The sequence below is a fragment of the Garra rufa genome, chromosome 6 (genome assembly GCF_049309525.1).
Source record: "Garra rufa chromosome 6, GarRuf1.0, whole genome shotgun sequence".
In the NCBI taxonomy this organism is placed as follows: domain Eukaryota; kingdom Metazoa; phylum Chordata; class Actinopteri; order Cypriniformes; family Cyprinidae; genus Garra; species Garra rufa.
Window position 1 is genome coordinate 26,274,515 of NC_133366.1, and position 26,049 is coordinate 26,300,563.

Genomic DNA, 26,049 nt, shown 5'->3' on the forward strand with positions numbered 1-26,049 from the left:
TTCTGACTTTTGTCTCGCATTTCTGGCAATTTTTTTATTCTAAAGTCCAATTTTTAGGAAAAAAACCACTGATATAGTCGCAGAGTTTACATCTTGCTATTCTGACTTTTTTCTTGCAATTCTGGCTTTGTTTTTTCTCAGAATTGTGAGATAAAAACTGACAATTGTATGTTATAAAGTCCAATTTTAAGGAAAAAAAGACTGATATGTTCTCAGAATTTAGAGTTTATGTCTTGCTAGTTTGTATCCCACAATTTTGACTTTTTTTCTCACAATTGCAAGTTTATATCTCGCTATTCTGACTTTTGTCTCGCATTTCTGACTTTTTTTAAAAATCTAAAGTCCAATTTTGAGGGAAAAAGCACTGATATAGTCGCAGAGTTTATGTCTCGCTATTCTGACTTTTTTCTTGCTTCTGGCTTTGTTTTTTCTCAGAACTGTGAGATAAAAACTAACAATTGTGAGTTATAAAGTCCAATTTTGAGGAAAAAAAGGCTGATATGGTCGCAGAATTGAGAGTTTATGTCTCGCTAGCTTGTATCTCGTAATTTTGATTTATTTTCTCGCAATTGCAAGTTTATATCTTGCAATTCTGAGTATTTTTCCTGCAATTCTGACTTTTTTCTCAGAATTGTGAGATATAAGCTCACAATTGCAAGTTATAAAGTCCAATTTTGAGGGAAAAAAAGACTGATATGTTCTCAGAATTTAGAGTTTATGTCTTGCTAGTTTGTATCCCACAATTTTGACTCTTTTCTCGCAATTGCAAGTTTATATCTTGCTATTCTGACTTTTGTCTCGCATTTCTGACTTTTTTTTTTAAATCTAAAGTCCAATTTTGAGGGAAAAAGCACTGATATAGTCACAGAGTTTATGTCTCGCTATTCTGACTTTTTTTCTTGCTTCTGGCTTTGTTTTTTCTCAGAATTGTGAGATAAAAACTGACAATTGTATGTTATAAAGTCCAATTTTAAGGAAAAAAAGACTATGTTCTCAGAATTTAGAGTTTATGTCTTGCTAGTTTGTATCCCACAATTTTGACTTTTTTTCTCGCAAGTGCAAGTTTATATCTCGCTATTCTGACTTTTGTCTCGCATTTCTGACTTTTTTTTTTAAATCTAAAGTCCAATTTTGAGGGAAAAAGCACTGATATAGTCGCAGAGTTTGTCTCGCTATTCTGACTTTTTTCTTGCTTCTGGCTTTGTTTTTTCTCAGAACTGTGAGATAAAAACTAACAATTGTGAGTTATAAAGTCCAGTTTTTAAGGGGGAAAAAAGACTGATATGTTCTCAGAATTGTGAGTTTAAAAAGGTATCTCGCTATTCTGGCTTTGTTTTTCTCAGAACTGTGAGATAAAAACTAACAATTGTGAGTTATAAAGTCCAATTTTGAGGAAAAAAGGCTGATATGGTCGCAGAATTGAGAGTTTATGTCTCGCTAGCTTGTATCTCGTAATTTTGACTTATTTTCTGGCAATTGCAAGTTTATATCTTGCAATTCTGAGTATTTTTCCTGCAATTCTGACTTTTTTCTCAGAATTGTGAGATATAAGCTCACAACTGCAAGTTATAAAGTCCAATTTTGAAGGAAAAAAAGACTGATATGTTCTCAGAATTGTGAGTTTATGTCTCGCTTTTCTGACTTCTTTCTTGCAATTCTGGCTTTGTTTTTCTCAGAATTGTGAGATAAAAACTAACAATTGTGAGTTATAAAGTCCAATTTTAAGGGGAAAAAAAAGACTGATATGGTCGCAAAATTGAAAGTTTCGCTAGCTTGTATCTTGCAATTTTGACTTTTTTCTCACAATTGCACAACAAATCTCACAATATATCTCGCAATTCTGAGAAAAACAGCCAGAATTGTGAGAAAAAGAATAGCGAGACAAAATCTCAATACTGCGACCATTTTTTTCAGATTTTTTCTTAGAATTGTGAGATATAAGCTTAAAATTGCATGTTAAAAGTCATAATCGCGAGATATAAACTCGCACCTGTGAGTTATAAAGTCAGAATTGTGAGTTATAAAGTCATGATTCAGATTTTTTTTCTGAGGAAAAAAAAAACTGAATTATGACTTTTTTTTCATAATTGCGAGTTTGTATCTTGCAATTCTGACTTTTTTCTCTCAATTGCAAATTTATATCTGGCTTTTTCAAGTCCAATTTTGAGGGAAAAAAACACTGATATAGTCATTTATGTCTCACTATTCTGACTTTTTCTTGCAATTCTGGCTTTGTTTTACTCAGAATTGTGAGTTATAAAGTCCAATTTTGAGGGGGAAAATACTGATATGTTCTCAAAATTGTGAGTTTAAAAATGTATCTTGCTATTCTGACTTTTATCTCGGAATTCTGGCTGTTTTTTTTTTCCCCCAGAACTGTTGGAATTTTGAGGGAAAAAAAGACTGATCTGGTCGCAGAATTGAGAATTTATGTCTCGCTAGTTTGTATCTCACAATTTTGACTTTTTTGTCGCAATTGCAAGTTTATATCTTGTTTATATCAAGTTTATATCTTGTAGTTGTTTTTTTTTTCATAAATGACAGACAGCAGGAATATTAGACTTTAGGAGCTGCCTGGATTCAATATGCATGTGTTTTCTTTCTCAGCTGTTTGCTTTCACTAAATTACTGTGTTTATGAGGATGCTAGCAAAGACTGGCATTTTGACACACAAGTGTGTGTATTTAACCATTCAATGCCAATAAAGCGGCAAAAATAACTTCACATGGTTCAATACTACCGTGCTCTTTGAGCACCGTCTTCACGTGTGCACGCCTCTCAGTCAGCATGAGTTCTCTATCACTGCTGATTGCATTTTAACAACTTAAAATCACGTTTTTAAACCACCATGCTACAAAACGTGCAAACGATACACTTTCATGACCATGTAGCACAACATCACATGATCATGTAACCACGATAAAGATAATAGTCCAAAATCTGTCAATCGTGTCTAAAGGTATATCGCTCACTACTAATATTAATAATAATGTATATTTATAACAATGCTGTACTTCATATGTTGGCATTAAATTACTAGTTAACTTGCAGCGTCAGGGTTTCTAATGCAACAGCTAAGGAGGTGACAGCAAATTTGACATGTTCTGATCAACATAGTCATTCTCACAATATATTTATGTCCTCTTTTGCCAAGTTCTAGAAACACTATCATGGATTTCTTTTCTGTTGCTATTGGGACATTTGGGGTATCTGTTGTAGTTTTTGTTTACCGCTATAGAAGTTGAACCAACTCTGAAAAATTCCACTTCTGAGAACCTGGAAATGTGAAAAGGGTCTGTTCATTGTCAAATCTTGTCTCTTACCCTTGAAAAGAAACATGTCCAGTAGTTTTTCACTGCCTCATAACCACATAAAAGGTTCATATAAAACAGACATTATAAAGGACCTTGGTAAGAATAAACTACATCCTGCCTCTATCAAGACCTATTGCCATGACTAAGTACCATGTTTCTGATCCAACTAAGCATTTAAATAACAACTTACTAAGATATTATTAGGAGATATAGAGTGACAACTGATATTTACATCATTTTAATCAAGTAGTCTGTGTCTCCCTCATCTACTCTGCTTCAATTGACCAAAGTGCATCTTAATACCAGGTGTAAAATCTCTTCGAAAACCATCTTTTAGAATGTTACTCCATGGCCACATCAGAGCCAATGTCCATGACTAGCAAAAACCTATGTCTCCATCTTCCACAAACCTCTACCCAGTGCCCAAGTCCACGTCTGGCCCAAAGCCAACAATCAATCCATCATTTGCCATTGGTTTGTAACTGAACCACAGGCCATGTTTATCACTGAGCCATAGTCTGCCACAGGACTACAGCCATTAAGCCACAGTTTAGAGTAGGGCTGTGCAATATATCGAAATTATCGAAATATCGCAAATGTACATGTTGTTGTAGGGGTGCTTTCTTCTCACAAAAAGTGAAACATGCTAGTTATATTAGAATCAGAATCAGAATGAGCTTTATTCACCAAGTGAATTTGTGGTCGTGAAACATACATTCATACATACAAATAACCATATATATGACACAAGATAGTTATAGAAATTCACAGAACTGACTCTGTAACAGCTGAGCAAACCTGTTTAATCTGAGCATGTGGCACTTTAAGCATTATCGTATCGCATATCGAATATTGCATTATTTAATTATCGCATATCACATTTTTCTTCAATACTGCACAGTCCTAGTTTAGAGCAGGGATGGGCAACTTCGGTCTGGGCCACTGTCCTGCAGAGTTTAGCTCTAACCCTAATCAAACACACCTGAACAAGCAAATCAGTATTCAAGATCACTAGAAAGCTAAAAGCAGGTGTGTTTGATTAGGTTTGGAGCTAAACTCTGCAGGACAGTGGCCCTCCAGGACCAAAGTTGTCCATCCCTGGTTTAGACCAAAGTCAAAACTCTGGCCCGAAACTGATAAATATGAAAATATATAAAACTGAAAAATATGCAATGAACGGATTCTAAGGAATTACATGGATTTTGTTTTGTGTATGTTGGATGTAATGAGAGTAAAAGGTGCAGAAACTGCAAATGCTTACCTTAATATACTGTATGTCTGTCGCAGCTCTGACAGAATAGTCCGGCACATATATCTGCAGGAAGGCATTGAGCTGGTGATTACTGCTGCCCAGTGATGGCGTGATGGCTTCAATCCGCTCGCTACGATTTAACGAGTCAGAATGGTTCAGTCCAAATGACCGAGGAGGGGATTTGTTTTCTGCACAAGAAAAAGAAAGCATCATAATTGTATTAATCATGGAAAAAACAAACACATACAATCAACAATGGTTCAGCCAATGGCTGTCATGTTTTTCCAAGCTATGACAGAATAGAGGTGTGTTTCAAACCTGTTTTTTTTTTTTTTTTTTGGAAAGAAAGAACGAAATTAGTTCTTTCATTCAGCACTTTACTGGTAAATTCACGTAAAAATGTAAATTCTGTCATTGATTACTCATCCTTATGTCATTCCAAACCCGTACGACCATCGTTCATCTTCGATACACAAGTTATTTTTGATGAAATCCGAGAGCTTTCTGACCCTGCATAGACGGCAATGCAACTGAAACGTTCCCAGGCCCAGAAAGGCAGTAAGGTCATTGTTAAAACAGTGGTTCAACTGTCATTTTATGAAGCTACAAGAATACTTTTTGTGCACAAAGAAAACAACAATAGCCACGTTATTTAACAATTTCTTCTGTTCCGTGTCGGCTGTCAGCTTAGTTCATCGTCTGTATTCTGGTTGAAATAGGTAAGGCTGGCCAAAATATTGCAAGTCATCCTCTCTGTTGACATCTTCAGAGATGTTTATGAAGACTGTTTTATGTACATTGTGCTTCGTCTTCTGCTTTTTGAAAACGAACCACAGTGCATCTGGGTTCTACGTCAGACCGCATACACACAAAAAGTATTCTCATAGCTACAATTTAACCACAGATGCAGTCTTAATTTTGACAGCAAATTTTGATTTAGTTTTTGTCATCGTCTTTTGACTAAAATGCCATTTAGTTTTAGTCATATTTTAGTCATCTAAATTCTTTTTAGTTTTAGTCTAGTTTTAGTTGACTAAATATCATACGATTTTACGATAATTATAACTAAACCCATTAGATTTTAGCTGACTAAAATCTAATGGGTTTAGTTACAGTGTAAAGCATTTATTAAACATTTCTCTAAATTTACCAAACTCATTATGTAGGTGTGATATTAAAGGAGAAGTCCAGTGTGATATTGACCTAAAGTGTGTTGAATCATGATACCGAGTGTGAACGTACCTTGCATATCTCATCTCGGTTTGTGCCCTGCAGTTCGAAATCTGGGGTTAGTTAGCCGATGCTAACAACAGGTTGTCAATGAGGGTGAATAGGGCATCGGAGTAGCCGTGTAAATAAATCACTGTTTCATGCCATTTACGAGGCACAAAGTAGCTCCACACTTCATTGGTAGACTTCCAAGGGCCCTGACATTTAAAACGAGACATTGAGAACTCAGAAAAAGCACCGGTAGTTTATTTACAAGAAGATTTATACAGACAGTACCTGCAAGAAATTTTTTGTGCTGTGTGAGAGGCGCTCAGAAAACCGGACCGAATTGAGTTCTCTCTTGTGTTGTCAAATTTATCCATATGTCTGCCCGTCTCTTACTCCCAGATATTTTTTTTTTACGTTTTATGAAACGTGCAGCAATATGCCAGCTCATGTCACAAGATAGATCAATAGGCTATGATACAGTTCATATTTACGCATTTAACCTCCTTACCTCGCAGCAGATTCATTCTGAATGAATCTCTTCATAAATCGTCCCTCCCTAACATTTCTGTCTCGCTTTTGTTGTCGAAAACGTCAATAGATTTTAGTCATAGTTTTCGTCATCCAAAACGAGTTTTCATTTTATTATCGTCTCGTTTTCATAAGTGAAAAAATGTTGTTGACGAAAATTATTCGTCAACGAAATTAACACTGCACAGATGTCACATGGACTATTTTTACTATGTCCTTACTACCTTTCTGGTTGCATTGGTGTCTTTGCAGGGTCAGAAAGCTCTCGGATTTTATTAAAAACATCTTAATTTATGTTCTGAAGATGAACAAAGGTCTGGTTTGGAATGACATGATAGTGGGTCCAAAAACACATTTATAATGTTACACACACACACACCGTTCTTCTGAACTGTCTATTCATCAAAGAATAATGAAAAAACTGTGTCATTGCTCCCACAAAAATATGAACACTGATAATGAGTTTCTTGAGCGGAAAATCTGCATATTAAAATACATTCACATATAAAATAGATATTTTAAACTTTAATAATACTTCACAGTACAGTATTTATGGTCAATTATAAAACGGTTAGTTCCATTCCTCAATTCTGATTGGTCAGCAGCTGTGTCGTATTCATGATACGGCACTGCTATGACGCTTCACTCAACGGTTTTGTGTATCATTGAACCCCCTTAGCAACCACCCTTAGCAACGTAAACACAGCTGCAGCAGTTAGGGACTACTTTTTACAGCGGAAGGCAGTTAATGATTTTACTTTATGAAAACATACAACTTAATATATATATAAATTAATATATATTTTTGATTTTAATATTTTTATTGTGTGGTAACCGTTTTATAAAAGCAATAAGGTACTCCGCTTCGCGTCGTGCCTAACAACGCCCTTCAGCCGTGATTTATTCACGATACAGCACGGCCTCTCGTACCTTATTGCTTAAATAAATGCACTTGGGTGAGCATAACAGACTTCTTTCAAAAACTTAGTAGTGTATGTTTGCTGATGTTCATGGCTTTTTTAGTACACTAAATCCTTTAGTGACTAGACTCTCAAATCCAACTTTATAGAGACACTAAGTACAGATCTGGCCATTAAAAATGCGTCTTTTTTCACGCGGCAGCCTGCAATTCAGCACGCGTCGCCACGCGGCGGCCTGCAGGGGCTTTTTTAGGTTTTTTTAAAACGTTGTTGCGCTTCATATAATATCCACCAGGTGGCGCAAGGAACAACATTCTGTGGCCAAGCCCTGCACAAAGAGGGCTATTTGGACAGTATTTATGTCTGTTGTTTCAATATCTGGCGCCATAATCGGTAATTCATTCTGTATGTAACGGCAAAGTATTTATAATTTCGTTTCCTTTTTATTAAGTTAATTTAGAAAAAAAAATTGGAGCATTTTTGTTCGTTAAACGTAAGCTTTTTGTTTCTTAAAGACCAAGCGGCAGACAGTGAGTTGACCTACTCTTTCAATTTGCCTTCTCAAATCACGAATTGGCTAAACTAAAATCCATAGATGTAAAATAAAAGAAATAAATAATAATAGATATAAATATGCGCTATTAGGTGCATATCCAATCGTTTGTGCGGAGAGAGCAAAACACATTTTTAGGACATGAAGGCTCAAGCTCGATCAGTTACATTTTTTTTTCAGTGGAAAATATTTAACCGTTATTTTTTTGTCAGACATGATAAATAAATATGTAGAAAGACTTAAATTACTACTTAACGAAAAAAACAAATAGAAAACAAAAACTGTTTTTATTATGTAGCTAGTCCATAGAGATGCATTTCTCTCTAAAGGCGCGCGTCCAACGAGGATATGAGGACTGTTAACTGCATCATCACTGACTCAGAAAACAGTAGTTTCTAAATAAATAATTAAAATATCTCCTTACTATTAGACAGTCATGGTATTTACTTTTGCCAGTGTTTTGTGGTAAGCTTTAAACAAGGAACCCTTCCAAGCTGTGCTGAACGTGCGCTCAATGCTGCTAACAGGACCGTCATGGTAGCCTGGTCTCGTGGTTCCTCCAGCGCTGCAATTTTTTTTTAAATCACCACTGAATGTCTAAAATATAATTTTAGCCCGCATTTGATCTTTGACGGACTAAAATGCAGGGCTGTAATACGTCTTAAAAGTGGAACATGGAAATATAATGGATGTACTGCGAAAAAAGTTTTATACTCGACATTGTTTCCAAATGGTTAAATGTGAGATTCTGGAAATGAGAATTAAATTTAGCGTGTCGGGTCGGGAAGAAAATTATTCTAAGTGGGTATATATAGGCTATATATTCTAAGGGTATATATATAGTTAGTATCATAGGCGGAGCGTGTGTAAGGCTGGGGAAGGCTTGACCTGGGGCCAAAAAATGCCACTAAATTGGACATATTCCCCTGCCCAAACAAAATCAATATATTACGTCTGTTGACAATAAAATGAAAATGAATAGAAAATGTAAATTGCGGCATTACATTAAGATCAGATAATCTGCACCGTAATTCTTTTTAGGCGTTTTTACAGTGTTATAACGAACCACACACGATTCTGTTGGGTTAGGAATGCAATGTCTATCAGAAGCGTTCAAATGAGTCTTGTCAGTTTTGTTGAGTGCGCGCAACTCTTGATTTTTAAAAAAATCATAAACAACAAAGCTCAGACGCACCTAAAATGTAGCTATAAGTAAGAGATTCGTTACACAGGGAATACAACGAAATCATGGTTTACATTTAAGATACAAGTTCATTTAAGATATAAGATAACATGTATATTGAAAAGTTCTTTAAAAGCATCTGGATGCAAAAATAGTATTTTTTAAAGGTGTTTTTAAAGCATTTGCTTTATGGATTAAAATACTAATAGGCTAATAAATAATTTGCATATCGGACAAAATTGCGTTGCAGCAAATCCTCTAAATTTTAAGATATATAGAACAGAGAAACATAAAATCTGAAAATATAAGCAGCTACAATTATTAAAGTTTTACATATACTCTATGCCAGTATAATTTGTAATTATAATTATTTTATAGTATATTCTATAACATTATAATTTTAATAGAATTATAAAATAAATATAATCAGCCCTGTTTTAGGCTTTTCCTTACTTTTATATTTTAGACATTCATCAATAATGGAGATAAATAGAAAAATTTCTCGCCATTTCTAAATTGGACGTGCCTTTATATAGAAATATCTTTAAATCTTTAGGCCTACAGATTACATAATGAACGTTTCTATTTTCGATTTGAATTATTTCGTTTTAAAGTGGTAATTTAAAGCTTTTGTTCATTGTGAAGCGATGTTCAAGAACAGACGGCAGAAAGCGCATCTTCTGTTTTCCTTTATTTTATAAACGCATGAGTTGTTTATAGGCTATTGTGAGTGCACTAAAATAAAAATGGACCCGTTACAGGTCAGAATGATGTATTACTCCTATACCTTTATAAGCAAAAATGAAGAAATTATTTATTTATTTTCACACAAAAAAAGTGATTGCACTGGTGCCTCCATTTTTTTCACAACCTTTCAAACATCTAACCTCACAATTGTTAATGAGGGTCGTTCGTGTCACTTTTAAACTTGCCATTTCACCTTTCACCTTCCCCCCAACCTATGAATAAAGGTGAGAAGAGCTGGCTTGGCTCCGGGGGGGGGTGAAGTGCTAGGGGTGTCTCATTTCTCGTTAGGTTGGAAGGGTAGGGGGAAGGGGAAGGGCCAGATAGGCCTCCAAACAAAGAATTTTCGGGACCTCATTTCAAACGAAGGGCTAAGAGAAATTTCCATTTTCCAACATGCCTGCTCACTCGAGCAAGCAGACTTATAAATATAGGTAATTTTTGCCATTAATAAGGATATTTATGACAATTTTTCATTATATGTATATTACCTTTAATCTTGTGTTTGTGTTTATGGTGTTGTTCTGTAAATAAACGTTTGCAAAAAATCGCTAAAGTTTGCTAGCAGATAGCACTGTTTGCACTGATTGATATTACAAAATATATTTTTATGTCATATACACTTGACTGCAAGTTAGAAACATGGAAGGCCATGTGGCGAGGGAATTTCCCACACCCCAGTCATTTAAATCAGTACATAATAATGAAAAAAAAAAAAATACCTTACAATTAAAAAGAAGCAGATTTTTACCATCTGAAATTTCTTAAACCAGTGAACCCCTGTAAACATTTCAGTCCAAGGATCCAGTAAACCAATGCGCTCAAATTGAAAGTTCAAAAGGAAATTCAATGGAGTAGAATTTAACACTTTCTCAGAGTTAGATTTTAACACTTTCTGGAGTTAAAATATTAATCATTTGGAGAGTAATTTTAACTCTAAAATTTAGTTAATTATAATTTAAACTCTTTAACCAGTGTTAAAAACACTTCTTAGGGTAAACACAATATGTTTTATGTGGAAATGACTACACTGAAAGCCATACTCTCAACTAGCTGCTTTTATTTCAGGAAATACATAGATTGGATTTTGAAATTCCATGCATGTAAACACTTTGAAATTAACTGCTGTCATAAAATACTGTAAAATCTAACAGCAAAACATTTACATTTAATACATGTCTGCAGTGCCAACAAGAAATGTTTAGTAAAATTGTATACAGCATAGTCAAAAACACATCATTGCATTATATAAAATCAAACCTGAATAATTATAAAATAGTGCAGTAGTATTGTGTAACCAGAGGTAGATATACATCAGATGAAGTAACAAGAAACAACTCCACAGTGATACCAGGATACATTCCATGAATTAGTTTGAGGCGCCTGAATAAAAACAAAACTGAAAGCTGAAGGATGGAGCACAGAGGACAGAACTTAACATTTTGCTTAAATAAGAATACTGCTTGTTCAACTGCCTTGCTCTCAGTTCTTTGACTTCAGTTCTACCTATATCATTATTATATACATTTGTCTTTAAAAAAAAATATGTACAGGCTGGACAGAGCATCATGATACTTTACTTTACTTGAACAGCTCTTCAACAATACCCAAGGTTTCACATGACTGACAAGGCGAAACTTCTCAGTCCAAGACGATGTAAAAGGTGGAAACCTGTGCTTTTGATGTCCCTGAGGAAAGATGATATGGCTGAGGGTTTTCTTTAGTGGCCAGATGATGGTCATCAATACTTTGGCATGACCGAAACACAAGATAAACATCCCTTTATAAACAATAGGCATTAAAGGAAGAGTCCACTTCCAGAACAAAAAAATACAGATAATTTACTCACCCGCTTGTCATCCAAGAGGTTCATGTCTTTCTTTTCTTTCTTCAGTCACAAAGAAATTGTTTTTTTTTTTTAAGAAAAGATAATCGTTCAGACAAATGTAAAAATATATATTTTTTTCAATAACATTTTGAAGTATTATTTAATACTTACCAGTCCTTTGACATCCAAAAAGCAAGAAAACATGTAGTACATCAGCTGAGCCCTGGTCATCTTTTTTCAGTGTTGTTTTATCTCAAAAACTTCTGCTGGACTACACAATAACATCAACAACATGTTATTTACAAAATAAATCATAAAATTACAGTCACTTACTCTTTATTAACTGATTACTAAACACATAACTCACCTGAATTGAGAAAATCTGAGAAACAAATTTCGTCCAGTTTTACTACTACTTCCCTCCATCCAGCACTTCTGTCAACATCCTGACAATGAAGAGAAAACATGTAATTTAAAACAACCTGTTAGTGTGATTGAAAATGCAAAATGTTTAATATGAAAGCCACGAACTCTCATAGGTCACGAGTCACTACTAAAACATTTGTAACGTTAGCCGTTACGACTCAAAACATTGCAGGCATTACTTTACACGTTCATGGCTAAACTATGATCGTTTTTAGCCAGGGTAAAGTTAGACTTAGACACTTCAGTTTACTGACATTGCTAGATATTACCTCGTCTCGTCGGCATGACATTATGGAAGCTTAACAGAATGTTTCTTGAGCGAGTCGCAACTTAAATTTGACAGCAAAACACTCGTTTACAAAAAAATAAGGTGAACAGAAAGACGTAAGCTAATATTAGCTTGTTCACATCGAAAAAAAGTCCGCTCAAAACAGCCATGTTTTGCATCGGAGATTCATTCAACACAAAGTTCGCCGCGGTTATTGGCGTCAGTACACTAACGTAACAGCTATAATCAGCTGTCTGTCAGAAGATAAAGAACATTTTGGAGTTAGTTTTTTACCTACCTCATGACGAAGTAGACAACTTCATCAGTCGATCGTGTGGCAGAACCAGGCTCGTGTCATGGCGCGCTCCTGATGTAACGTTATTGTTAAAACGTGCCCCTGAACACCAATGAATGAACTCCGAAATACAACACAGCCAGGGAGTATCCCGTAACACAAACTGTTGTGAAAGTTAAAGAATAAACTCCAAAAATTTAACTCTTTCACACTTTTTTGCCTAACTCCTGATTTTCGAACTCCAGCAATTTGCTGTACACAAATGAAGCATTTACCCACTTCTCAAGGCACCACTACACCACAGATTTGCAATTTGCCGTGCATGTGATAACGCATTGTTTGTTTTGCTTACGGCCATATGTGTACATGTGAATGAACGGTGCGTACACCGTACATTTGTACTTTTTGCAACGCTACAACATTTTTTTCAACATCTTGAAATGTGTGATAAACATCGGCGCATGTCCTCTGATGTAACATTAAGAACTAGCGACAACGTATGATGACGTATAACAGTGTTGTAGTGGTTTCCCATTCCTTAGCTAAGCTAAGCTACAGCAGCAACACGGCAAAAGTAGTTTACTACATCTAAGCTATTTTTCAAAATGTAATTTTTCTACATGGTATGAACCATCATCTTACCAAATCAATGCTTTCTCAGTGGTCAATAAAATTGTCAGTCATACAGGCATAAAAGTTCAGTTTAACGTTACTTGTTTATTCAACAACGCTTCCAAACCAATTTGGCAACAAAAATCAGCATCATTTACAGGGCTGGATTTATCTCATATTGTGACATAGGCAAACAAAATTTTGGAGGGTTGAATTCTTTCTTTTAAAAAATGTTTTGAAAAAAAAAAGGCACTTGTTTCTGAATATTAAACGAATAAAACAGGGGAAACACAACAATACTGAATAACTGAATAAACTAGCCATACAAAGATTGATTTCAAAGATTTCATGAGAGCCTGATTTTTTTAATTCTCAAAATTTATAGAACAGAACATGGAAGTTTGAAGTATCAAGAATATTATATCCGCTCCTCGAGTACAATACCTTTTTGGACGCCTTGAGAGAGAAATTTATCTTTACGGATTACATAAACGAGTTTTTGTTTTCAATTTGTTTTATTTCGTTAAGTAATAATTTAAAGCTTCCTATAGATATGATTATCATCTCTGTAGAAATTAATACAATATTAAATAATTATATAGGCGATGCTGTATATGCTAATGATGTCTGTGCGCAATGTAGACAGCATTCACAAGTTTATCATGAATAAACATTACATAAAGTACTTAAAATTTAATAGCCTCACAAGAAACATTTTATGCATCCCAGAGTCTTGTCCATTAACTGACCTTCTTTTTTTCCATAATATTTGTATTATTCGTTTATATTCGTTATTTTCACCTTTATTTTGATCTCTTTACAAAACATTCTGAATGTTTTTATTTATTGTGAATCGCTTAATCTAAATAACTTTATGTATATATGCTATTTGCCATTTTGCAAACATTGTAAACGACAATTATGCCAATAAAGTTTTGACTTTTTGATTGTATTTATGCCCGTGTGTGACCATAAACGATTTACAAATGGAACTAATGATTCACTCGTCAATGAAACACTATAGGTTATCTATTAATTAGACGAATATTATATATATATATATATATATATATATATATATATATATATATATATATATTTATATGTATATGTATATGTTATATTCAACCTATTAACTGCATTCCAGTAAAAATCTCAGCCATGTAGCTTAATCAAAGCTTTAATGGCATGTCAGCATTTATCATTTCGATTCTGAATGTTAAAAGAGATCGAAATGATAGGAAAATTAACGAATATAAACGAATAATGTCCGAAGAAGATGTCCTCTCCAGGTCACCGTACAAACGAGTCATTCGGGCTTAGAGCGATGTTTGCTGCCGCTTCAGTTCAGTGCTTTACATGACTGCCCCCTACTGATCATGTCTTTCCTATGTCATTGTATTTTCCGTGTTCCCTTGGAATACACCGGCGTCACGCGAGACCACTTTACTTCCCGCGCGCATTTTAAATGGCCAGATCTGTAGCACATGGTATATTATTATTTTATAATAGCTTGTAACAGCTTTTTAGAACTCAATAACAGCGTCGCTAGTTATGAAGGGGGTGTTTCATGTATGTAAAGTGTTGCCGCTGGCAAGAGTATGATAAAAAGCCTAAGAGCTTTCAAAGTGAAGACTGGCTTGTTTTTAATTAAACACAGCTTATGTTTTCCACTTCATAAAGAGGGGGGAAATTTACAAGTCCACACACAAACATTCCCCTTACTCGCACACACTAACACTAGCTAACAGACAATCCAATATGCAGACTTCAGTGCATACATTTATTCTTTCTTTCTCCCTCTTACACATAAACACGCATACACACGTATACACACAGGCTTCAACAGCGGGGGGGTGTTAATGCCACAATTTGGTTGGAATGTATGTAATCCGTGTTTGGATGTGTGAGTGGAGTGAGGGAGCCACCACGTCTTTAGTTCAAGGCTCCAATGCTGGCCTGAAGGGGCCCAACTCTGAACCCTACATGCTGGTAGTCAGCATGAGGTATGTGAGAACAGGGAACAGTATGTGTGTGCATGTGTGTGTGGGTGACTATGTACAGAGGTGTGTGTGTGTGCGCGTGTGTGTGTGTAAGGCCCCGCTGTCGGCCTTTACTCCAGGACGCCTGTGAAGTAAAAATGTGTGGGAGGGATTCTGTGGGTTTACTGTAACATACGGGATGATTTACAATGAGTCACAGACAGATGTCTGACCTTTCCATTGCTTGATTAGTCACAATTGATTTTGACATTGTTTCAACTGGACTTACAAGCATCGAAACTGAATTTAGGACACGAGTGTTGAGCCGTACTAGGATAATATGACTTGTCAGGCATGTTGGTTTAACTATACCTGGAGATCCAGCAACAGACTCAGCCCTACTGACAGCAAAGGTACGAGACAGGGAGAGAGGAACTGCAGAGAAGAATAAAGAGTACGAGGAAGAGAAAAGCATCACAAGAAGGTGGGAAACACAACTACAAGGTGACTGAAAGTTAGAAATGAAGGAACAGGACTGAAGAGATTAAGTGGAGGAAATCTGAAAAAACACTATCTTTTTCCTCATAATGAAACACTTTTTGTATTCCTGTAGGCCCATATTGTCACCAGCAGAGGTCACCTATGTTCTGTGAAATTTCCCTAAACTAGTAGCAAATGGTTAGTTTGGCAGAGTTTTCCACCTCTACACATTTCTGAAAAAAATCAGTGGATACTTTCCCTGAAAGATTTTCATGTCATTTCTGTTGTATCAATGAAATATTTACAACTTGCAGAATCTCCAAAATGTTAATTATTTTAACAAAATAAGAGGGATCATACAAAATGCATGTTATTGTTTATTTAGTACTGACCTGAATTAGATATTGCACATAAAAGACATTTACATATAGTCCACAAGAGAAAATAATAGTTGAATCTATAAAAAATGACCCTGTTCAAAAGTTTACATACACTTGATTCTGTTTCTTACCTGAATGATCCACAGCTGTGTTTTTTGTTTAGTAATAGTTGTTTATGAGTCCCTTGTTTGTCCTGAACAGTAAAACTGCCTGCTGTTCTTCAGGAAAATCCTTCAGGTCCCACAAACTCTTTGGTTTTCCAGCATTTTTGTATATTTTTAACTTTACAACAATGATTTTGAGATCCATCTTTTCACACTGAGGACAACTGAGGGACTCATATGCAACTATTATAGAAGGTTCAAACGCTCACTGATGTTCCAAAAGAAAAAATTATGCATTAAGAGCCAGGGATGTAAACTTTTGAACAGAATGAAAATGTGTACACTTTTCTTACTTTGCCCTAAATATCATTTTTCATTTAGCACAGCCCTTCAGAAGCTATAGAAGATCCTTACATGCTTTCCAGAAGACAAAAGAAGTTAAATTCTAAAAATTCAAAAAGTTTTGAATAGCCCACCCCCTCCCAAAAATACTGCAAGTTGCTTGACAAAATAGAGTATGGCTAATAAACTATAATAGTTAGCAAAATAATTATTTATTATGATTAATAACAATAATAATTCCATCCATCTTGTCACATCCCACTCTGTATTGTTGCATTCCTCTAATATGTACAAACATAGGTGATAGGTGCACAAATATGTGTGAAAATTAACATATAGGCTAGCAAAATCTCGATCATTTCACAGATTTCTTCTGCCACATAAGTACTATTTACTATCATATTTCTTGCCCCTACAGATTACAGTATCAGTACTTTTAACAAAGAACAAGACCAATGACAGTCGCAAAGTACCTTACCATTTGACCTCTGGAATAAGATATGCTGTTATTTTTTGCATTTTCTAATATAGTGTCTGAATCACAATCTTCATACAGTATTGCCTGAATAGAATTAGTGCATTTCAAATCATAGCAGATTGAAAATAGTATGTCAAAGGTGCCAGAATGAGGCTCCGCTTCCTGTGGATCTTCAAAGTGTGCATCCCAGCATACTTTTTGGACTAATACAGCCCACAACCTTCTGCACTATCACAGGCTATGTGGGTGTACCATGTGATATCAAGATAATTTTGCATTGCAGTACTAGTTCTTAAAGGAACAGTTCACCGAAAAATGAAAATTTGCTGAAAAATGAATCACCCACCCAAGATGTAAATAAGTTTAACTCTCACCAATGGATTCTCTGTGGTGAATGGGTGATAAAACATCACAGTAATCCACATGACACCAGTTCATCAATTAACATCTTGTAATGCTGAAAGCTGTATGTTTGTAGGAAACAAATCAATCATTAATGTGTTTTAACTTCCATAAATCCATAATCCATAATAACACTTCCTCCAGTGAGTCACTTTTACTGGAGAAATCAATATTATGGTTAGAGGACTTTAGCCAGAAACAAGAATTTAAAGTTCAAAATATTAATGATGGATTTGTTTTAAACTTGAAGATTTTCACATCACAAAACATTCATTGATGGACTGGAGTTGTGTGGAATGCTTGTGCATTATTGTGATGTTTTCATCAGCTGTTCAGGCATTCATTCTGATGGCACCCATTCAACTGCAGAGAATTTATTGGTGAGCAAGTGATCTAATAAAAGTGATACATTTCTCCAAATTTGGTCCCATGAAGAAGCAAACTCATCCTCATCTTGGATGCCCTGAGGATAAGTTTATTTTCATTTATTTTTAGGCAAACTATTCATTTAAAATTCCACCACAAAACCTTGGGTGACGTAAAGTGTGACATTTTTCATTACCAGCGCACTATAGTATATATTTTCCATTCTTAGTAAAAGTATTCAAATTGCAATTCAGTCAATGAAATGGACGAAATTTGCATTTAGCTGTGCTTACCTGGAGAAGCAGTGAGAGCCATCATCCCATACGAAGAGAAAGCTCCAGCTTCAAACTTCATTCCCTCTTTCCCTGCCTCCACCTCCACCTTCCCCTTCAACAGATGACATTGAAAACCAGATGTTCAATATAGCTAGGAACTGTTTTTTAAGGGGTCATGAACTGAGAAATCAAAATTCCTTTTGACGTATATAAGGTCATTGTACTAAAAAAAACAGTTTCAGAACTGAAAATGTTCTTGTTAATAAAAAAACAGCTTAATCTGTCAAAAGGACAGGTTGTGGAATATGCTGTTCAGCACCAAGTTGTGGAAAAAACAGTCTTTGCAGTCTTTCTTCTGATTCTAACATTAGGATCAGAGTGGATGAACTTTACTTTGAATAAAATGTTCCAGACCGCATCAGTTATCCCTTTCACACATACAGTCTTTACTGGTAAATTACCGTTAAGAGATCATGTGTGAATAGGACCTTTTCAAAATACTGGTTAATTCATTTCGTCAATTTACCAGTAAGGGTAGTTGTAACTTTACCAGTAAATTGCCGGAATGATGCTGTGTGTGAATGTGGAATGAAGATTACTGGTATGAGCATGTAGAACGGGCTGACGAATATAGTTTGCTTTGGTCAAAATTGGCCAATTATAGCGTTCTTATGGAGATGACATGTTTACTCTAACTGTTTACAAAGCTCTGCTTCTTTTTTCAATTTGTTTTTCTATGTAAATATGCGCTTGATGGATTATCTTTGACCATTGCGTCTCGTTTCGCAGCTGTTTCAAGTGTTGCGCTTGAGACCCAGCCTTCTTTCTTATTCATCAGTGCTGCGGCTCTGCAGTTGGATACTATTATATGCATCGTGGGTTTTTAATATCAAAAACGCATTCTGTTTGATCGTACCCTTATGCCTTTCACTCATACTTTGCTGTCAAATTGGACAGATAGTGAAACTAAAGCGTTTCTGCTGACACCACAGAATTTACTGGCATTTTGGTGCTGTTGTATGAATGGTCTCTTACTGTTAAAAAGGCAAAACGCTGTTGCCTGTGTGAACAGCATATTTCTGTATCTACCGGTAAAGTCATTCAGGTAATTTTACGGCAATTTACCAGGATTGCTGTGTGAAAGGGGCTAGTGAGAACTTGGTCCTTTGTTTAGTTCATTTTACCACAAATTAGTTTACCAACAAGGCACAATTTTGACAGGATTTTCAGAAAGATTGAAATTAAAAGACAATGCCTAGTCGACTATATTGAACCTGACAGTAATCTAAACTATGTTTTTAATGTAAAAATCTTGATAACATTGTAAGTGGACCTCAGAGACCAGTACAACATAAAGAAAAAGGCAGTTCATGACCCCTTTAAGCAACTTCAAGTAGATACTGTTAAAACTGATGGAGGTTTTTTGTTTCAGTTTTTAAAAGCAAGACAGTCTTTCGCAATATTCACTACAATATTCTTCATTCACATACTTTTCATACTGGGCGTGTTAAATACTTGTGAAAATCCCAGCTTGTTCTAGGCTAATAACCTCAATCCCTTCTCTCTATGCCTTCTGCGGCCCTGGACCAAACAACCAAGCTGACCTGCAGAATGAGAATGAAATAGTCCACAGGCTTGTTGCGGTGGAAGAGGTAATGCTCGATGGCCTTCTTATTCTTCTCATTATATTTGAGCTCCTGGATGACGTTTGGATGCTTGAGGAGACGCAGAAGGATCTTCTCAGACATCTGGATTGGACTAAATGCTTCAACTTCTGTAAAGCAAATAGAGACATGGGATGATCATCATCTTCGGTTCTTGGCCATTCTAAACCATGGGTAAAGTTAATATTGCATTTTCAGATTACATTTTCAGGTTTCACACAGTATATTAGTCAACTTTGGGTTAATTATGTTCTAACATTTTTTTGGACAAACACAGCTTGTGACAGGCAAACATATCTGTTTTATTAACTTCTAATCTTCTAATCTTTCAGTTTAAGTCTTCTGAAACATACAAAAGCAAAAACTTTGTTCTCTCAAACCCTGAAACTAAACAGAATGCATGAAAGTGTCTGTAAATATTAAATTAGATAATTAGATTGTTCATTATGATGGTTGTCTGTTGCTAAATAACTCATTGTAACATTGTTCTGTTTACAGTCTCTGTGTAAGCTGGCAACTGGTCCCTCCTTGACCAGGAAACGCTAATACTATTGCGTTTGTTAATAAATGATTAGCGTAAGCCACAATGGGAAAGTTCTCACCAAATCCTGGCATTAGGTTTAAAGGGGAACGCCAGTCAGAATATGTTTGGCATGCCCTTTTTTCTCTATTATACACAACCACCCTTGGGACCTTTTAACAGCAGCTTGATCAACAGTAAAGTAAAGGGAAATGACTTGTAAGAGGTTGCTGCCAAATGCCTGAACAGTTGAGCAAGAATGCAAAAATCAGCAACTATACAAAAATACAAATGTACAATACCATTCATATATATATATATTTTTTGCTTATGCTCTGCAAGGCTGCATTTATTTGATCAAAATTACAGAAAAAAAGTAATATTGTGAAATATTTTTACTATTTAAAAAAACAGCTTTTTGTTTGAATTTATTTTAAAATGTCATTTATTCCTGTGATCAAAGCTAAATTTTCAGCATCTTTACTTCAGTCTTTAGTGTCACATGATCCTTCAGAAAACCTTTTTTTATCATTATCATTATCAATATTTAAAACGTTGCGTAAACTGTTTTCAGGATCCTTTGATGAATAGAAAGATCCCAGCGTGACCACGCTCTGAATCACGTGTGTAATCCGTCCAATGGAATCGCGTGATGTCACCGGCGTGATGACGTCACCGACCAGGAAGCTTAAAAGCACGTTCGGTGAGAACAGCGCTAGCTTTCTGCCATTCAGCAAGTGCTCTGTGTCCTGTTACTTTCCGTTTTTTAATGCACAATTGCATGCCCTTTTATTTAGAGATTAACAGTTTGTCTGTGTACAATGTCTTTCTCTAAGGGTGAAAGTTATAAGCAGCAACATCACAGGGTGAGGATACACACGGCTTGTGTGTTGTCTGTATGGGAGCAGAGCATGCAGCATCAGCCCACGAGGGGGCTGGTTGCTTGCATCATGAGCGCATGCCTTTGCGTGTGCTCCGCTCCCGGAAGGCTCTCTTCGAGAAGGGAGCCTTCACCAGCGTTCCTCGCGGGTCTGGTCCCGCTTCCGCCGAGGCGGAGCGGCGATTGCACTCGTGGGGATCGCAATTGGATCTGGTAGCGGGTATGGAGACGGGCGAGTCCCTATCTTCTGCCTCACCTACCAGATCCACCGCCCGCTCGCTGGGGTCGGAAGCCCGCTCTGTGGTTTCTTCCCCCCACTCCTCTTATCTTCCTCCGAGGAGGTGGATGTAGAGGGCGCCAATGAGGATTCACCCCCTCAATCTCCCCAGTATGAGGAGCTTTTAGAGGTGGTCACTCACGCTGTTGCCACATTAAATCCTGAGTGGCCAGCCGAGAGACAAGCCGAACCACAGAAAAGCAAGTTGGATGAGCGCTTTCTGCGGTCTCGGCCACCACCTCTGCGCCGAAGCCTTCCATTTTTCCCCGACCTCCACACCGAGGTGTCGAGGTCGTGGGGAAAGCCTTACTCGTCGCAGCTCTACAGCCCCTCCGCTGTTCACTACGCTAATGTGGCGGGGCTGTCTGAGCATGCGTATAAAGCGATGCCCCGGGTGGAACAGACGCTTTCGAGCTATCTGTCCCCCGAAGCGGCATCGCCTTTGAAGGCTCCGGCGCTGCCCTCCAGAGCATTAAAAACAACTTCGGCTCTGGTGGGCAAACGGTATGCGGCGGCAGGTCAGGCTGGTGCGTGTCTGCACACCATGGGGGTGTTACAGGCATACCAAGCCGACCTGCTCAAAGAGCTGGATGAAGGCGAGGGGGCTCGGCCTGAAGATATTGCCGAGCTCCGCAGAACCGCTGATTTGTCTCTCCGTGCCACCAAGGAGACTGCCCGCGCCATTGGCAGGTCTATGGCAGCTATGGTGGCTGCGGAGAGACACCTTTGGTTGACCCTGTCCAGCATTAAAGAGAAGGACAGGGTCTTCCTTATGGACGCCCCGCTCGTGCCTTCGGGTCTGTTCGGCGCCGCCGTTGATTCGGTCATCGACAGACACCAGGAGGCACGTCGTCAAGCGGCGGCGTTTTAGCGCTTCTTGCCTCGCCGTACTCCAGCTCAGGGGGCTGCTGGATCTTAGCAGCCCCAGCCGCATACCAGCTCCTCATACAGGGAGGCCCAGAAACAGAGCGCTCTGGGCCGGGCCCTTCTAAGCCCAAGACTGACCTGAGGGTGGTTTTGCAGGCTAAGAAGGGCTCGGCTAAGAGGCCCTGACAGTCGTGGCCCAGGGCCAATGAGGACAGCCCCCTCTGGGGAAGAGCGGTTAACACCTCATCATACGGTGCCCGTCTCTCCTCAGTGTCCTCAGGGGATCGAGAGGCTGATTCCCTTAGTAGACTTTCTGGCAGTGTGGAAACTTCTGCCGAATGTGTCTCAATGGGTCCTGCGCACTGTAGAAAGGGGTTATCGTATTCAGTTCGGTACTCCCCCTCCCAGCTTCAGCTGAGTTTTTCCCACTCTGGTGGGCCCCGAGCAGGCTCTGGTTATAGAACAGGAAGTAAACACTCTCCTGGGGAAGGAGGCCATCGAAGTGGTCCCTCCTCACGAACGAGAGTCCGGGTTCTACAGCCGGTACTTCATTGTTCCCAAGAAGGATGGGGGCCTCAGGCCCATTTTAGATCTACTCTTGCTGAACCGTACAGTCATGCCCCTCAAATTCCGTATGCTTACGGTCAAGCAAGTCGTGTCACAGATCAGGTCCGAGGACTGGTTTGTGACAATAGATCTGAAGGATGCCTATTTTCATGTCTCCATCCTTCCTCATCATAGGAGGTTCCTGAGGTTTGCTTTCGGGGGCGAAGCATACCAATATCGGGTTCTTCCTTTCGGCCTTGCACTCTCACCCCGCACTTTCACCAAGTGTGTGGATGCAGCTCTGGCTCCCCTGTGACTCCAGGGCATCCGCATACTAAACTATATCGACGACTGGCTGATTTTAGCCCAGTCTCATCAGATGGCGGTTCAACATCGAGATGTTGTTCTGTCACACATGAAAGTGCTAGGGTTAAAAAGTGTGCTTTCTCCAGCTCAGAGGACCACTTATCTAGGCGTGGTGTGGGATTCATCCACGATGCGGGAACGTTTGTCTCCCGCACGTGTCGAGTCGATCCTCACCGAGGTCGTGAGAGTGAAAGAGGCCGGTCACTCACTGTAAAGCGGTTCCAGAGACTGCTGGGTCTGATGGCAGCTGCGTCCAACGTAATTCCTTTTGGCCTGCTGTACATGAGACCCCTTCAGTGGTGGCTCAGAACCAAGGGGTTCTCCCCGAGGGGAAACCCGCTTTGCATGATCAAGGTCACGCGGCGATGCTTTCGTGCCTTAGACATGTGGAGGAAACCTTGGTTTCTGACTCAGGGCCCAGTGCTGGGAGCTCCGTGTCGCCGCATCACGCTTGCGACGGATGCGTCCCTCACTGGTTGGGGAGCGGCCATGAGTGGCCGCTCGGCCCAAGGTCTGTGGGGGGGTCTTCATCTCAGGTGGTACATCAATTGCCTGGAGATGTTGGCCGTATTTCAGGCTCTGAAATACTTTCTTCCAGACCTAAGAGACCGCCATGTGTCTCTTATATCAACCACCAAGGAGGTCTGCGTTCGCGCCCATTGTACAAGCTGGCGCACCAGATCCTTGTGTGGTCCCAGGGGAAACTCCTCTCGCTGAGAGTAGTTTACATCCCTGGGCATTACAACGTGAGAGCAGACATCCTGTCGAGGCAGGGCCCAAGGCCCGGGGAATGGATGCTTCACCCCGAGGTGGTGAAGCAGATCTGGAAAGTGTTTGGCCAGGCTCAGGTGGACCTCTTCGTGACTCTAGAGAATGCGTAATGTCCCCTCTGGTACTCTCTGAGTCATCCAGCTCCCCTGGGGCTGGATGCCATGGTTCAGACGTGGCCGAGGCTTGTTCTTGGTCACTTAAAGGGGTCATCGGATACAAAACTCACTTTTACATGTTGTTTGAACATTAATGTGTGTTGACAATTTGTATACACAACCACCCTACAATGATAAAAATCTACCCAGTGGTATTTTTTTAGTCTTTAAAAGTAATAGCCCCTTTTTAAAATGTTCTGTTGTTGGATGTAATAATGAACATAGCAGTCATCATTTACTCTCGACATCTGAGCTGCTGAAGACGCAGAGGATTAACGTTACTTTCGTTTTTGAAAGGAAAGTGCCGATCACGATCTACATATGCAAATCATTTGTGATGCAGCTTCACCCACAGCAGAAATGAGTTTTTATGCATCTTTGCAAATGGTCTTTCTCAATAATGTGCTTGTTAGCAAGTTTCTCCACTAAACGCGGCTAAATGCAGCTAAAGTAAACATTATGGCTCATTATCCCACGACAGAAAGGGGCGGGGCGAGCAGAGCTTACTAGCATTTACATGCAACATAATAGTTTGCTCTAAAAAGGGCTGATTTTGACAAGGCAAAAAGAGTGTTTTTTACACTACCATTGAGCAATTTTAACCAAAGTATGTTATAGACTTCTCATTAAGACCCTAAAGAATCACATCAACTTGTGGAAAATGGGTATTCGATGGCCCCTTTAACAATCAGACAATAAGATAAGAGAAGTTTACTCAGCAGCGAATCAGCATATGATAATTATTTCTGAAGGATCATGTGACACTGAAGACTGGAGTAATGGCTACTGAAAATTCAGCTTTGCATCACAGGAATAAAATACATTTTACAATTATATTACAACAGAAAACACTCTTTAAAAGCATAATTTATTAAGTAATAATGTTTTTACAGTATTTCTACTGTATAAATGCAGCCTTGGTGAGCAGAAGAGATTTCTTTCTAAAACATTAAACAATCTTACCAACCTCAAACTTTTAAACTGTAGTGTTTGTTTATCTAATATGATATCGATAATTGTTTCCACAGCCTGGCTTTAAAAGATATCTGTTGAAGCAGTACAGCAACATAACCTTTGACAACAGAAAACCATAACAACAATCCTACCAAATCTTTTTCCTTTAGAGGAACACACATTATGAAACAAAAAGTGATAGAGAAAGATCTTTAGCCAGTTTCAAAGAAGTTTCTATTTCTTTCTCTTTGCTGTTTGCTCGAAGACATTCTTTTATACGCTAACCCAAACAAGTTGCCCCACTCTAAATGCAAAACCTTAGAATGCAAACCAAAAAAAAGAAAAACAAAAACATCAACATCATGGCACAACTTTCACCAAAAACCAGGGGCCAAGCTCCTCCTCTGTGTGAGCAGCCTAACCATACTACAGTCACAGGACACACTGGGGTAAATCAAGCAGCAATGCAGTACACTTGCCTGTTGCTAGGAAACGCAGAGTAGCCAGTAGAAGCTGAGGTGATATTTTAACCTTCATTTCATTGTCCATGTGCTTGAAAGCCGAGAAATCCTGCTTCCTCTCTCGATGGGTGATTTTCTTTTTTGTTTTGTTGTCGGCTGTTGGAAAAGTGGGATGACGGGAAGAAAGTTCAGTGCTGTGTAAAATGCCTTGTCTCATATGTTTGCAAATGTACATTTACAATCACACCTAAAACGTTTTTGTAATGTTAAGATGTAAAGTAACAGCTGAAATTTTACTACAGAAAACTATGCCATAGCAAGAGACAAGGGAGGTATTTTATCAAGCTAGTACTGTATAACTTCTTTCAATATTATTTGCAGGACAAAATCCATGCCTCTGCCATTTTCCAATGTACTATTTAAGCTGCTTTGTAAAGAAAACATAACTTTTATGACACATACTATACAAGTCTGTCTCATCCAGGATTTCAGACTTGATGATTTCTTCAATGACATCCTCCAGGGTGATAATGCCAAGCACTTCATAGAATGGGTCGCCTTCTCCTTCGTTGTTAACCCGCTGGACTATTGCCAGGTGAGATTTACCTAGGAAGTAATAGAGTTGTTTAGATATCGGT

General features: G+C 38.0%; 1 protein-coding gene and 1 long non-coding RNA gene across 2 annotated transcripts in view; both read right to left on the reverse strand.

The window, feature by feature from the left end:
• Nucleotides 1-26,049, reverse strand: part of cnnm2b (cyclin and CBS domain divalent metal cation transport mediator 2b) — a 60,607-nt gene that overhangs the window by 3,916 nt on the left and 30,642 nt on the right. Inside the window, exons 2-6 of the mRNA XM_073841558.1 lie at nucleotides 25,874-26,017; nucleotides 25,430-25,567; nucleotides 19,555-19,724; nucleotides 17,969-18,062; nucleotides 4,576-4,754 (exon numbers count right to left, since the gene is read on the reverse strand). Of these exons, the coding sequence (XP_073697659.1) occupies nucleotides 4,576-4,754; nucleotides 17,969-18,062; nucleotides 19,555-19,724; nucleotides 25,430-25,567; nucleotides 25,874-26,017 (725 nt within the window). The remainder of the gene's footprint in view (nucleotides 1-4,575; nucleotides 4,755-17,968; nucleotides 18,063-19,554; nucleotides 19,725-25,429; nucleotides 25,568-25,873; nucleotides 26,018-26,049) is intronic.
• Nucleotides 11,712-12,647, reverse strand: LOC141336053 (uncharacterized). Its single transcript, XR_012355681.1, has 3 exons — nucleotides 12,533-12,647; nucleotides 11,908-11,986; nucleotides 11,712-11,811 (listed from the first exon to the last, which is right to left on the reverse strand). It is a non-coding gene; the product is annotated as an uncharacterized lncRNA (long non-coding RNA).